The sequence below is a fragment of the Lindgomyces ingoldianus genome (genome assembly GCF_010093535.1).
Source record: "Lindgomyces ingoldianus strain ATCC 200398 unplaced genomic scaffold BDR25scaffold_29, whole genome shotgun sequence".
In the NCBI taxonomy this organism is placed as follows: Eukaryota; Fungi; Ascomycota; class Dothideomycetes; order Pleosporales; family Lindgomycetaceae; genus Lindgomyces; species Lindgomyces ingoldianus.
In genome coordinates, this window is record NW_022985190.1 from 756737 (window position 1) to 772590 (window position 15854).

Genomic DNA, 15854 nt, shown 5'->3' on the forward strand with positions numbered 1-15854 from the left:
AAAACTTTTAAGCACTATAAACTTTAGAAACTTAGCCTGTTTTTTACTGTCTCTATTTTTAAATACTACTAGATTAGTCTAGATTACCCCTAGACTAGCCTAGATACCCCTAAGAAAGGGAATAAATGCACTATAAAGCCTAAACTTTACTAGAAAAACTTAAAAAAAAAGTAAGCTACTAAAAAGAATATAAGAAGGGTATAAAGCACTATAACTATTCTTAGAGAAGCTACTGCTATGTAAAAATAGACTAAACTGTCCTAAAGGAGAAGAAAATAGCAGGTAGAAACCTAGAAAAGGCAAAACCTATTCTAGGGGGCCTAGACAGGCCTAGAGACCCCTAGATCTGCTAGACTAATGCAAAGAAAAAAAAAATGCTAAAAAGACTAAAAATAAAAGTAGACAACTTGCTTTATCTTTAGAAAATGTTTTACTTAGAGTTAAAAGTGTTAAAATTATAAGTAAAGTTAGTTTTCTATATGCTTTACTTACTCTTATAAAATTTCTTAGTAAGAAAAAGGACTTAAGCCTAAAAAATGCTAAAATTAGCAGCAGAAAGCTAAGTACTTTAGATAAAGTTAGACTGCTCTAGAAGAGCCTAGATAGGTATAGGTTAGAGAACATATAGTGTAGACACACTTAAAGACTAAAGAAAAAGGTCTTAAGCTATTATTATTACTTATTCTCTCTTTACACTTTACTAATGCTCTTTTTTTTACCTTACTAAGACTAATAATACTTAAGTCCCTAAACACTTTCTTACTAACATAGAGAGAGGTTAGGGTGTTACTAGCTATCTTGCTGTAGACAAGCTTAGCAAGAATTAGTCTAGAAACCCCTAGAAAGCCCTAGAGACTCTTAGAGAAACCTAGAAGAGTTTAGAGAGTAGCTAGAGATTATAAACTTATTAAGATAAATAATAACTTTATTAACCTTCTTATAGAGACTCTTAATAATGTCTAGCAGGTACTTTTAAGTGTTACTAAGGTTAATTTAGGTCTTAAGCTAAAAAAAAACTACTAAGGATAGTGCTTATAATAGTTATAATTGCTAGGCAATAGTTCTCTAAGCACTATAACCTAAAAATTAGCAAAAAGAACTAAGAAGCACCCTAGGGACCCCTAGACAGCTATAAACAGCCCTAGAATAACCTACTTAATAGCAGTCTCTGCTACCCTTATAGCAGCTATTACACTTTAAGAGGTTATTAGTGCGCTTAGGCTTTAATAAGCCTTAATAGATGTAGGTATTATAAGTCTAGACATTACAATCCTCCTTAATAAGGAAACAGCATAGTAGAATTACGCCTAGCTTATGCGCTATAATCCTGCCTATAATCTTATTAAGGCAAGTTAAGTAGGGATTAATAGTAGCTAAAGCTTTATTTATAGCTAAGGTAATTCTATCTAACTGCTTACTAGCTAAGAAAGACATTATTAGTAGTAAAATATACAAGACAGGGCTTAGAGGGCCTAAGAGGGCCTAGATTAGGATAGACAGGACTAGAGGCCTTAAAAATAGGACAGGAGATAGCTAGCTAGGGTAGCTAGCTAAGGAAGAATCTAAAGGTAGTTAGAATAGGGACTCTCTAGGACAGACAGAGCTTTATATAGGGTCCTCTAGCCTAGAGGGGCCCTAGAACACCCTAGGAACCCCTAGGAAGGCCTAAGGGCTCCTGCAGAAAATCTCTCTAAAATACATACTAGAAGCGCAGAGTAAAGTGTAAGTGTAATAAAGAATTTAGCTTAGCAGAAAGTATTTAACCTCTTAGATTAAATTTAAAGTAACATAAAATTATATAACTTCTAAACCTTAAAAAAAAGCTTAGATTTAAGCGTAAAGTTACACTTTAAAAAAAAATAAGGCTTTATAATAACTAGCTATCTAGGTGTTTTCTAGGCTGTTATAGACTAGCCTAGACTGCACTAGGCAGTCCTAGACAACTCCTAAACCCTGCTGTTAACCCCACACTTCCTAGACAATACCTACCTTGCTTAAAAAGCTGGGCATCCTAGACAGGTAATTCTTTAAACTAGACCTACGGCATACTAGATCTGTCCCTACCAGCGCTGCCGTGCCTGGCTCTCTAGAGAAGTATATAGCTAGTTGTAGAAGCCCTCTTTAGATAGCAGAGGATTGCCTTAGGAATTAGGCGGGTATTAATTGTACTCCTATGTTACAGTCACGCCCTTGTTAGTCAATACACCTCTTAATTGCGAAGTGTATACCCTGTTTTTTACAATAGATTTTAAGAATGTAGTAGCCTAAAATAATATGTTTATATTAATAATATATAAAACATCTTTATTATTAATTTATATAACATTAATAATAACTTTATAGTTAAAGTAAGTGTTATTTTTAATTATAAACTTAAATCTTTATAAGGCCTAGTTATATAATTAGTAAAAGTAGTAAAACTTCTTAATCTTTTCTAGCACTACAGCATTAACATTATAGCTAGCGCTAGTTAGCATCTTCTAGAGTCTCTCTATGCAGAGGTGTCTAAATTAGTAGTAGAGGCAGTAAAGTTTTAATTTAGTAAAGAAGAATATAAAATTTTTTTTACTAATATTAAAAAAAAAGTGTCTTTATTTTTATATAATAAAAACAGTAGTTTTATCTTTATATATAATAACATTTAAAATGTTGTTAAAGTATGCCTTAAGTTAGTTAGCATCTACTAGTAATAGTAGAAATAGTGTTAAAGTCTTTAAAATATAGTATATAACTAGACTAATTAAGTTCTAGATTTATATAGTACTAATTAATCTCTTTAGTATCTAGCTTTTAAAGCTAATATTTATTTAGCTAGGTGTTTAATTAATTTCTATACATAGGTTTTTTTATATGTACACCTTAAGTTAAGACTTACTAATAGTAAAGATTTTTACTACACTTATGTTCTATAGTTTACTTTAGTATACTATATAGTATTAGTTATTAAGGATAAACTGCTTAGCATACTTCTTAGGTTTAATGCTATAAATGTCCTTTTCTATTACACAGTGTAGATAAGTAGTAAAAGTAAAGTAGTTAATAGCTTTTTTAGTATTCTTACCTTTTTATTTTATTTTTTTTATATTATGCAAATTATTTTTTTCTTTAAAGTAACCTTTAAAGTTTTAGATGTATAAAGTAATAGCTTTATATAATAAAGTTTTATTATAAAAATTTTTATATAAAGTAACATACTAGTTCTTTGCTTATGTATAGTTATTATAAGAGTAGTTTAATAACTAACATTTTTTTTATAGCAGATAAAGCACTTCTTTATCTACGTACAGTTATCTCTAGATTATAGCCTAAACCTAGATAAAGATCTTCTATGTTGTTTTTTTCTACACAGAAAGAAGCTTTTTTCTTGTTATGCAGACTCTTATTATATAGAGTTATATTAGTAGTTTATGTAGTATACATTAAGTAGTTTTTAAAAGTATTAGTTTACCCTTTAGTCTATAATAACTTTAAGTAATGCCTATAAGTTACTAAATAAGGCTTTATATAAAAGCTTAATAGTAAACATAGCATGTTCTAGTTTTAGTTATTCTTAACAGGCTTATATAATAGTAGTGTGCAGTAGAACATCTTTTTAAAATTTTATTTTTAGTGCTTTTTATATAAGTGTAAGCTTATTAATTATTACTTTAAAGACTTTATATAAACTCTTATTAAAGTTTTTTTATTAGTATTATATAAAAGTTATTATTATTTAGTCTGTCTAGTACTAGCTATAGTTTACATTAGTGTTAAAGTAACTACTTAAGGTGTTATATAAATGCTTTTAGTTATATTTAGAGCCTATGTTATGCATATAGTATATATTTACATAACTTTTTAGAATATTTAGAAAGATATTTATGTACTAAGTTTTCTAAATATTTAGCTATTAACATAAATTAATAAAAATTCTTATTTTATTTATAAAAATGTTATATAGTTAACTTATATAGTTATTATTTTTTTTATACTTTTTAAAATTATATAATTTTATTTACTAAAAGTTTTTCTTTAGTAGTTTCTCTCTAAAGTAGAAGTTTGTACTGGTTATAATATAGTATAAATTATGTAGGTGGTATTAGTAGTGCATACACTACTGCAGGCAGTAGTGTGTACAATTAAGGGTGTGGAGCAGGCATTAGGTAGAGTGGCATGTATTGTTTATATAGTAATTAGTGTAGTGCTAGCTAAAGTGTAGAAGTAAGTAATACTAGTATGTTTAGTGTTATTAGTAGTATTATGTTTAGTCTACTTCTATGCAAAGCTTTATATAGTAATAAGAGTTATATATAAAGCTTTTTTAGTGTAATTACTTTTTTTATGCTATATTATACAGCTTCTAGGCTTAGGTACCTTTAGTGCCTAGCTATAGTGTAATTTTTTTATTCTTTAGCACTTATATAAGCTTTTTTTTAAACACGCAGCTAAGTGCTAAAAAGTTTTATAGTGTTTATTTTTTAAAATTCTTTATATATAAACTTAGAAAAGTAGCGCTTTTTTAAGTTATTATATATAAATTAGTAATTATCTAACTTATGTATAATTAAGTTTATAAGCTTATTAAAGCTTTTAACATATTAATTTTGTTATTTTAGTACTCTAGGCTAGTCTTATTTTATAGTATTGCTTTTAATATCTCTATATTCTTTATAAGTTATTTATATAATAGGAATTATTTCTTATTTTTTTTATTATATAGAGTTGTTAGTTACTAGTAAGATTTTATTATAATAGTATAGTTAATTACTTTTTTTAGTAAATTACACAGGTACTGCTGTTATCTAGCTGCTAGGTTGTGCAGCTTTAATAGCTTTAGTGTGCGCCTTACACTATCTTCTTTTTACTTTATACAGTAGCAGAGCTTACTATATAATGTAAAGAATTAATCTACTATTATCTAGCTACTAAGTTATGCAGCTTTAATAGCTTTAGTATACATCTTACACTATCTTTTTCTTACTTTATATAGTAGCAGAGCTTACTGTATAATGTAAAAAATTAATTTACTATTCTAAAAAATAAGTAACTAAATAAAGTACTTTATAAGGTATAAGTGCTCTATTATTACTCTTTCTAAAAAATAAGTAATAAAATAAAGTACTTTATAAAGTATAAGTACTTTATTATTACTTTTACTAATTTATAGTTAATTAAATTAACTATTAATTAGTGTTAAATAAGCTCTAATAGCTAGCTGCTTATAGTATAAGTACTTAAGTAGTAAAAGTAAGAGTAGTGTACAGTATGCATAGTGTATAAGGTAAGTAAAGTAAGAGTAACATGTTTTTAGTTTTATTGCTCTTATCTTTTCTTTATACAGAGGAAAAGGGGGATATCTAGATGTTTGCGCACAGAGGTTCGCGCACAAGCATCATGTGACATAGATACGTGATCCTGCTCGTGCGCGATCGCTTGTATCCAGGCCGTGACGCTGCTGCTGTGTACAGACAATAAGTGTGTCTTTAAATAATTATACTATTTTAAATATTTTTTAAGTTTTTTTTAAAAGTAGTTATCTATATACTAAATTATTTTATAGTTTGTTTTAAATGCTCTAGGGTTATAGTTTATATATAAGTAACATTATATAAAGAATAGTTTTAAATCTCTTAGGTCTTCTTTAAAAAGTTTTAGTAAAAGAAGTTATGTAAATTTCATTACTAGTATATTATTTTTTCTGTTCTTTTTATTTTATAGAGTAGCTACTTAGACTTAGAGGTCTTAGATCTGCTTTAATAGTTCTATCTTATTTTAAGTAGAGTTACAGGTAACGTACTTCACAGGCGAGTTGCTCACACACCTAAGTTGCTTACTTTTGCTAAGACCCCACTAAACTACCCTTTCTACACTAATGCATTCCCTATAACACTACTTAAACGCGCTAAAAGAATGTTAGATACAGCTTACACTCTAGGCTTTTAAATAAGATATAAAACTCTTAAAGAAATATGCTATAGCTATGTGTAAAGTTCTATAAAAAATAATAAATAACTATAGCGCTAGACAACCTTTACAAGCTAATTCTACAGCTAAATTATAAAGGCTAGGTAATAAAAAGAAGCAGGTAATTATTAAGACTATACTTAAGCTATATGCGCAAGGAATTTCCCTTTAGATAGCATTTATAGCTAATATAGCTAATTCTTTGCGCGCTAAGCGTAATCTAGGCTATGTTTACATAAACTAGCCTAGTATGTTTATAAAGCGTTATTTAGAGCTTAAAGTAACATTTAAGTGTAAGTATAACTATAAAAGAGCTTTTTATAAGAGTCCTAAGGTAATTTAGAGTAGGTTTAGCCTTATAGAGAATATTAAAGCTAAGTATAGCATCTAAGATAATAACACGTACAACTTTAGCAAAATAAGGTTTATAATTAGCTAAATATCTCTTAACTATACTTACACTTAAAACTTTACTTTAAGCTCTAAATAACACTTTATAAACATACTAGGCTAGTTTATGTAAACATAGCCTAGATTACGCTTAGCGCGCAAAGAATTAGCTATATTAGCTATAAATGCTATCTAAGGGGAAATTCCTTGCGTATATAGCTTAAGTATAGTCTTAATAATTACCTGCTCTTTTTTATTACCTAGCCTTTATAATTTAGCTGTAGAATTAGCTTATAAAGGTTGTTTAGCGCTATAGTTATTTATTATCTTTTATAAGACTTTACACATAGCTATAGCACATTTCTTTAAGAGTTTTATGTCTTGTTTAAAAGCTTAGAGCGTAAGCTGTATCTAACATTCTTTTAGCGCGTCTAAGTAGTGTTGTAGGGAATGCATTAGTGTAGGAAGGGTAGTTTAGTAGGGTCTTAGCAAAAGTAAGCAACTTAGGTGTGTGAGCAACTCGCCCGTGAAGTACGTTACTTCTAGATAGCGCTGCGCTTGCTATTAAGATGTTAAGTGTAAAATTTATACTTTTTAAAGAGGAAGGTAATTAATGTTATAATATCTACTTACTAATTACATGCTAATTAAGAACGTGCGTTAGGTGCGCAAGCCTAGGTTGTATTAGAGTTGTAACGGCACAGGCAAGACAATGGGTCCAAATGCGGTAGGAATCCACTTAGAGGCATATAGGAGTGCGTGGGGACTTAGAACATAGGAATCGCCATTAACACCTATCGGCCTTATATAAAGAATATTAGAAAACTACTAAGCTAGCTATAAAAGCAAAGTGCGACTAAATACAGAAGAGAATAAGAGTAACAGCAGGGGTTAGAGCTAGGTTAGGGTCAGGGCTAATACAGGGGCCTTCTAGAGGTTCTAGGACGCCTAAGATAGAACAATTTATAAGAATTATTACACTACCCCCCCCTCTATAGACTAATAGTTCTTATTAGTAGTAGTTATAGTATAAAGTATTGCTGTTATGTTCTTTACATTCTTAAACTAAAACTAGTCTAATTTAGCTAGTGTTCTTACTCTAAGTATTCCTTTACACTGTTAGCAGTGTCCTCTAAACTAAACGCTATGCGTGCGCGCCTACTTTAATATTAATCTGTATAGATGTCTAGCTAATTTCCTTGCTATCTATGCAGTTATTAATCTTAGGCGTGCGTTTAGTAAGGTAACATTTAAGTATTATTAAAGGTGCCTAAAAGGTCTTTTGCTATTAAGGTAGCAGTAGTAATTTAAGGCATTATTAGAGGTAATTTAGTAGTTAGTAGGGGTTAACTAGTAGTCTTAGCTAGATTAGCTGCTAGAGGTTAACTCTAAATTAGATAGGTCTAGCTTTAGGTTCTACAGAGGCAGGTTTAGCTATTAATAAAGTAGTAGTTAGTAGTTAAAGGTTAGTAGTAAAGAGTTAGGCATTAGCAGTTATCTCTAATTCTAATAAGTTATTAGTAGTCTCTACGTTTCTACTTTAGCACATTTTACATAACTTTTTTAAAAGTAATTTTAATTATAGAGGATAGAAAGTTCTAAACTTAAAGGCTTTAGTTAATAAAAAGTCTCTAGTATCCTATCTATAAACTAAGTAGTTTAATATAATAGTATGTAAGTATTATAACCTAAACTAAATTAAACACATCTTAGAGCTTAAACATAGTTAAATAAATAATAAGTGTAATATTATAATAAGGCTGTTACTAGTAATAGTAAGTTTTTTAATATAATGTAATAGCATAGGTAAGACAATAGGTCTAAATGCAGTAGGAATCTACTTAGAGGCATATAAGAGTGCGTGGGGACTTAGAATCTAGGAATTGCTATTAACACCTATAGGCCTTATATAAAGGATATTAGAAAACTACTAAGCTAGCTATAGGGGCAAGGTGCAACTAAATACATAAGGGAATAGGGGTAACAGCAGGGGTCAGGGCTAGGTTAGGGTCGGGGCCGATACGGGGGCCTTCCGGAGGTTCCGGGACGCCCGAGATGGAACGATTCATGAGAATCGTTACAAGAGTGTTAGTAATAAGAATAAGTTAGAGAGAATGTATAGTCTAACCTTACAGCCTATAAAGAGAAGAGAGAGGAAGTTAGGCTAATTATAGTTTGTCTCTTACGCTGTAACGTACTTCACGAGTGAGTTGCTCACACACCCAAGTTGCTTACTTTTGCCAAGACCCCACCCTAACAAACTCTATTATAGCCTATAACAACCTGCTCTAGCACTATATAGTACAGTACAGCCTAGAATATTATTTAGATACTACTTCTGCTTCTTACTTACACATTTGCGCATTATGCCTAGTCTAATTGCACTGTCTGTAGCGCCTTTAGGATAGCTTACCTACTTTAGCTTACACCTGCTTCTTTACCTTCTTTTTATTACTGCGCACTTTAAACTTTTTTAAAGCTATTAAGCATAGGCTTTTCTAAATTATTAAAGTCTTTTCTACCTTAATTTACTTTTTTTTATGTAATTTATATTATGTAGTAGCCTTATTAGCTGCTTAAAGCTTAGTAATTTTCTATTACACTAACACTAGCTTATGCATAATTATTACTGCCCTTTTTAAGACCTTTTTAAACACCTTAACTATAAAAGTTAGTAAACTATTTATATACTTTTAAATTTTTATTTTTATAAGCATTAATTATAACCTAAGTTCTAAAGTATTACTTAGGGTTTATAACTACTAGGGCTTATTATATATAAGTAGTAGTAGTAATAAAGTGCGTAACTTTATATTAAAGCTTATTATAACTTATTATAGGTTAAAAGGAACTAATTTAGTGCCTTAGAACTCTTTTTAGATATTACTAAAAGTAATTATAGCATTATAAGCTACTTTAAAGCATAGTAAGAACTTTATTTTTATAATATAAGTAATTTAGTTATGTATAAAGTTTTTAGCTTAGCGCCTATATATCTTTTTTAAAAAAGTAAAACAACCTACATTAAGTAGCTATAAAAGGTGTAATAAGTAAAAAAGCATGTAAATAGTAATAATTTTATTATTTTTATAGTATTACTAAAAATAAAGTAAGTTATAGCTTTTATAGCTATTAATAACTAGCAAATAGTAGCTACTAACAGTACACTTTTTTATATACACGTTAAAGTGCTTTAACTAGTCTAGACTAAGCTAATTAGTAGTCTAGCTACACTTAGAAATTATAATAACTTAATTTTAAAGTAGATTTTCTTTTTTATACTAGTTTAAAAAGTAGTTGCTACTTTAAAAGATAATAAAAAGTAAAATAGCTTACTTTTTAGCATTAATACTCTAAATAGCTGTTGTCTACTTCTAGTTACCTAGCTAGACTACTTTTAGCTATCCTTATCTCTCTAAACTTATAACAACTACTTTAGTAAATATCTAGCTTATTATAAACCTTATTTTATTAAAGTTATACATGTTGTTATTTTAGATACTATACTTAGCTTTAATATTCTTTATAAAGTTAAACTAGCTTTAAATTACTATAAAATCTTTATAAAAAGCTTTTTTATAGTTATACTTACACTTAAACTTTACTTTAAGCTTTAAGTAATACTTAATAAATATATTAAGCTAGTTTATGCTAATATAGCCTATATTATGCTTAGCATGTAAAAAATTAGCTATATTAGCTACAGCTACTAGCTAGAGGGGAAATCCTTATGCATTTAGCTTAAGTATATGCTAAATAATTACCTACTTTTTATTATTATCTAGCTTTTATAAGTTAGCTGTATAATTAGCTTAGAAAAGTTATCTAGTATATTAGTTACTTATTATTTTTTAAGGGACTTTACAGATAGCTGTAGTGTGTCTTTTAAAAAGTGTTATATTTTATTTAAAAGCTTAAAGTATAAGCTATATTTAACATTCCTTTAACATGTTTAAGTAGTGTTGTTAGAAATACATTAGTGTAAGAAAAGTAGTGTAGTAAGGTCTTAGCAAAAGTAAGCAACTTAGGTGTGTAAGCAACTCGCCTGTGAAGTACGTTATATATTATAAGATATACTAAAGTAATAAATGTCTTTAGAAATAGTTATAGCTACTTAGTCTTATTATAAAGATAAAACTAAACTTTAATTACACCCCCCCTAACTATAGTTAAGATTAAGACTATATACTTGTGTGGAGGATAAAATAGCCTGGCAGTAGCTGTTCAGAAGATCGGATGAAGTGACTCTGCTATCTAAGAGAGCTGAAGGCTCTCCTTATATACACCGAGCTTCGGAACATAATATCTCCAGATCCCGAGCTGCGTCCCAGGCTCTGAGCCCCAGCTAAGGCTCTTAGTATACGCGACAACTTGTTATAGTAACCGCTCTGTCTGTTGTGACTATTATGACTGCGGTCCTTAGCTCTGCGGTCGCTGCGGTCGCTGCGGTCAGCTATACCTGATCGGTATACCATGATCTGATTGTTCCGGCTGGTCTGCGCCAAGCCTCGTACTGTGTAGCCAAGAGAGCTGTCTACTAATAGTGATTGTACAGTTCCAATGCCGCCTGACACTCGCTTACAGCCCTATCCTAGGTTGTAACACATACTAAGCTAGTTTATGCTAACGTAGCCTAGATTACACTTAGCGTGTAAAGAATTAACTATATTAGCTATAGCTGCTAGCTAAAAGGAAAATTCTTATATATTTAGCTTAAGTATATGCTTAATAATTACTTACTTCTTATTATTATCTAGCTTTTATAAGGTAGCTATAAAATTAGCTTATAAAGGTTATTTAGTGTATTAGTTATTTATTATTTTTTAAAAAACTTTATACATAGCTATAGTATATTACTTTAAAAGTGTTATATTTTATTTAAAAGCTTAAAGTATAAGCTGTATTTAACTTTTTTTTTTTTAGCACATCTAAGTAGTGTTATTAAGAATGCATTAGTGTAAGAAGAGTAGTTTAGTAAGATCTTAGCAAAACTAAGTAACTAAGGTGTGTAAGCAACTTGCCTGTAGTGTACGTTAATAGTTTATTTTAAATTATTAATAAGTAATAAAAAGCCTATAACAGACTATATAAAAGGCTAATAAACTTAAATTGTTAAAGATATTTTCATGTTAGTATAGCTGTAGCCACACACAGAGAACCTTACCTACTAATACTAAATACAAGCTATTCTGAACCGCAAATTGCGAAGAGAAATGAACAAACACCATCATCTCCTAATGGTACCGTAACGAACAGAAACAGCCAACGAAGTGAAATAGACAAGGACCAAACACTAACGCCAGAACTTCGTGAGCGGCACTCATCAGTCATAATATCCCAAAACCCCAACCCTCGAAAGATGCATCAACTAACTCCGTTGATGCGAACCCGTCTCCCCGCCGATGATTGGTGTCCCCAATCATCTAGACACCGTTGCGCCAATACTTTATTAAATACAAGAAGGGACGAACAAAAAGTTGCCCTCAATCGGCCATATAGTTATTGAAATTTTCAGCGTCGAATTGGAAGTCATTGAAATCTGATGTCGATGAACACCTCTTGTCGTTGTAAGCAGCAAGCTGTGCTGATGGATTGTACGAGTTGTCGTTAGAGTTCATGTACAAACTACAATCCGCAAAGGTATTGTACTCGACCATGCTCATATTCATGTTCGGTAAGTCGATGGGCTGCGAAGCATTTGATGGATACGAGGCATCGTACGTGTTGACGCCCAATGAATTAGCAACAGTCACATTCGAATCGATGTTGTCCGAGTCACGTTGTTGAACGGCTCGCTTTTTCGATTGTTTGGGCTCGTTTCGCACGTCGACTTCATGAATCCAATGTTGCTTCAAATAGTCCATCGGAGGATCGTTACCTCCGCCGCTACCACCTCGTCTCTCATCGTGCTTGCCCTTCCGTCCCTGTTTCTTAGGGTGAAAGTGGAAGCGTCGCAAATGTGCGGCAGCATTGTAGTACGCACCGTAAATTTTCTGGTTGCGACAGTGCTTGCAGTTCGCGAGGAATTTCTTGTCTGGCGACGAATCATAGCATATGAAGCCTTTCCGGATTTGAGCATGCGCGCGTGCCTTGTGCCTGTCGAGCTCGTGGGGGCCACGGAAGCCGTTCGCATTTTCGTCGCAATGTGGGCATTTGACCTTTTCGTGCTTAGGTCGAGAGTAGGGAGCTTTAGTAATAAGAGCAACGTCTTTCGACGAACCATCTGCAGACCGCATCTGCTTCATCTGAACATTGGATGATGGTGAGCGAGTCTCATCGTTTTCGATTGCCTTTGGAGCAATCGGGCGAGAGGCTTGTGTGATGACCTCTCGGTTTCGTTGTGAGTGTCGGGAGCTAGTGGACGACGCTGAAGCGCTGCTCGAATCGCTCTCGCTCTCGTATGAAGTCGACCTCCGCATATCTTCCGCCAGGCACGACTGATTCTTAAAGGAAGTAAGTGTCGAAACACTTGAAGAAACATGTGCAGGGGGGGAAACAGTTTCACTGGAAGGTCCAGTGAAATTAGGAAAAGGAGAAGGATCAATATCGGAAGTGATATTTCTCGTGTCAACATCAGAAGCAAAAGAATTAAGAAAGGTATCCTCAGTGAGCACAGGGTACACACTTGAACAATCAGAACTAACACGCATCATTGAAAGGTCACAAACAAGTTGGTTGTTAAAACTATTCTGATAACTCATAGTGCTACTCGAGCGAGTAGCTGGAGTCATCAGAGTAGCTGTCGAGACTGTGCTTGGGGAAGCAGAGCCGTCCGACGACGGACTCCACAGTGGATTTTGTGTCAGTTGCTCGACAAGTTGTCGGCTGAGGTCTTGCTGAGAGGGAAAGGAGGGGGAGGTTGACGACTCAAGGTAGTTGATGTAATCGGTAGGGTCGTATTCGACTACGCCATTGTTGCCAAAGGTTGATATCTCATCGATGGTCTGGAGGGAGGGCCGGCTCCGGGTTGACAGAGACTCCGAGTACAGTGAGTATTCGCTCACCTGATGGCCAGCAAGCGGGGAAGAAGCCGACATGGCGGAGATGGATCGCTGACCAAGCCCATTGCTGTTGACGATATTGCTAAAGGAGAGTGACGAAGCCGAGCGGTTCATAGGTACTGCAGCAGGAGCTGAGTGTGTGCGGTCCATGGGGTTCGGGTCTGAGGTCTAGGGACCGTTAGAAGGGGAGGTGATAACCAAAGAGCAAGTGTTCCATACTGGAGTGTGGGTAATGGTAGGTGCACCATACGACATGGTTCGAGGACCCTGGCAGGGAGACGCAGGCTGGACATTGCACGTCAGGTGATTGCTACCAGAGCGCATCCAATGCTCCAGTCGCTCGTTTTCGGTAAGGTCGGCATTCCGTTTCCAAAATTCCAGTCTAGAATGCTCGATCATCTGGAAAACGGTGGGGCTGAAGTTAATCATCGCTTCAGGATATGGAATCTGCGACGCAATAGCGATCAGCAATGTCACTCAAACTAAGGCGTGCTATCATGCTTGGTCTTACTCTGGATCTTGGTGGCAGGTGGTGAAGAGTGAGGATACGAATGAGATGGGCGTTGGAATGGCGAGGCGAGCAGAAAGGGTCGGAGGGTGTGGGCATGGGAGAGGTTGGCTTTTGAATCGTGCGTTGCGGTGATGAGCTGGCAGCCGCAACCCCCAAGTTCGAAAGGCAGTTCACGAGTCGTGAGCCCTCCAACGCCATCTAACAGGGCACAGCTCAGTCTGCAGAGGGTCACGGGACCGCACATCGCATTTTCGGACCCCCCTGGCATTGGCTGCCGCTCACCGTCGCTGCGCTTCATTCGTCGCCTTGGTTTCCCTTTGCATTAGCCTCCCTGCTTTCATCCTTGGCACGGGGCTCACGGCAGCTGAATGTGCTCCCCGTTCCACCATATCTGCAGCTGTCTGCATCCGGTATCTTGTGCTATTACCGCGACATGTCATCCTCGTCCGCTCGTCATTGCTTTTGCGTCGCACCAAGCTTCTTGACCGCAACCAACGGATCCCATAGGATTACATTGCAGTATCTAGCGCTTTCCAGACCTTACGTCCACAAGGCAAAATTCAAAAAGGCAAAAAGGCAAAAAGGCAGTCAGACCAACAATGCCAAACACAAAGGGCGCTCGGCTGAGAGAGGGCAACGCGCAGATACGATAAGTCCTTCAGCGCCCTGTCGGAGTAAGAAAGCCAATCAAGGCACGGCCAAGGCAGACTGACCGCTCTCATCGTCCCATCCAACCGCTGTTGCGTCGCTGCTCTTGCCGAAGAAAGCATCTGACAGATCACTTCCTGGTTGCCCCACCTCATTGTTGCGGCTCTGCTACGATCATCATCCAATCAACGTTTCATTTCCACAGTGTCTCATCCTCCGACATTTTATCAAGCTGTTACTAATTACCCAATTAAGCAACCCCTTCCCATGGCCCTCTTCGTTGTATTCTCAGCTGTGCTCGGTGTTCTTGTGAGGACAACATGTAATGGCAGCCGCATACACCCGGAGGGCAACCCCCCTCATGGACTCATTGTGTTAACGAAGCTGCGCTCAGCATAGGCGTCAGCTCGATCATCTGTTTTGGCCGTGAAGCCCTCACCTTCTTTTTGGATGCGAACTATATTCTGCGGTAATTGCAAAGCGGACGCTAATGAGGGCAACGCAACAAAACGCCGCCTGGCTGACGTGGAAGGGGCTGGAACGGCGAGCTGTGAAGGACTCCCAACGCCATGGCTGTCGTCTTCCCAAAACCTATCCCATAACTAGTGTTACTCGCCAATCGAGGTCCTTCCCACAAGGTTTTGGAAATACGCGACGGTTCCGTCCAAGGCCGCATCATCAGAAGCCCTCCTTGTCCCACCTTCAAATTCGCTCATGACGGGCTCCAGTGTTGCTATCGAGCCTTTCCTGGACATTGCGTTGAGACGGATTGGGGTGGGCACGAAGACGTGGTGCTTTCCAGCGACTGGATGGACAGCTCGGAGCCAGTACGCAGAGTCAAGTCTGGGTGCTCTAGTTCATTCGCTCCCGAAGCTTCATGTGACCTGAGTGTCAAAGGCAGAGACAAGGATCGAACTTTGCTTAGTGAAATACTGTGGTATCCGGCCAAAGTATTGCACATTGTCAATGCGCTGTAGGGGTCCCTGGAACGCCATAGTAAATTTTATACACCAATCAACACGCTATTTGTATAGAAAGCTGTGTATCATTGCTCTGTCCAACACGCGCGTCTTAAGGAGATGATGGAGCTATCTACGCCACCCCAGAAGGTCGTCTCTCACGATGAGTGTGTCCAAATATACGCCCTACAACTAGCAGGGTGTCCGCAGCAGCATACTAGTAGCCTTCTTAATTTCTCACAAAAACTGGTTTAGTACACATATGCTAGAGAACGCATTACACTAAAGAAACAATCTAGTCACGCTCTACGCCTTACAGATGCCTAAGTTGATTAGCTTGTGGACTATATCTGTTACAACCAATAATCAACAATTTGATTAAGACCCTAGACGTCGCAACCC

The 15854-nt window shown here is 35.2% G+C and overlaps 1 protein-coding gene across 1 annotated transcript; it reads right to left on the minus strand.

Annotated features, from left to right (window-relative positions):
* Nucleotides 1–11485: 11485 nt before the first annotated feature.
* Nucleotides 11486–13915, minus strand: BDR25DRAFT_305597 (uncharacterized protein). Its single transcript, XM_033690439.1, has 3 exons — nt 13846–13915; nt 13554–13781; nt 11486–13502 (listed from the first exon to the last, which is right to left on the minus strand). Exons 2-3 carry the CDS (start codon nt 13587–13589, stop codon nt 11817–11819), a joined length of 1722 nt encoding a protein of 573 aa, XP_033544426.1. The 5' UTR covers nt 13590–13781; nt 13846–13915; the 3' UTR covers nt 11486–11816.
* Between the last annotated feature and the right edge of the window lie 1939 nt (nt 13916–15854).

Bases quoted from the DNA above. Each gene is read 5' to 3' on its own strand.
- BDR25DRAFT_305597 (XM_033690439.1), bottom strand. From the start codon at position 13,589: ATGTCGTATGGTGCACCTACCATTACCCACACTCCA. The intron at 13,503-13,553 runs GTATGGAACACT...AACGGTCCCTAG, and splicing joins CTACCATTACCCACACTCCA to ACCTCAGACCCGAACCCCAT.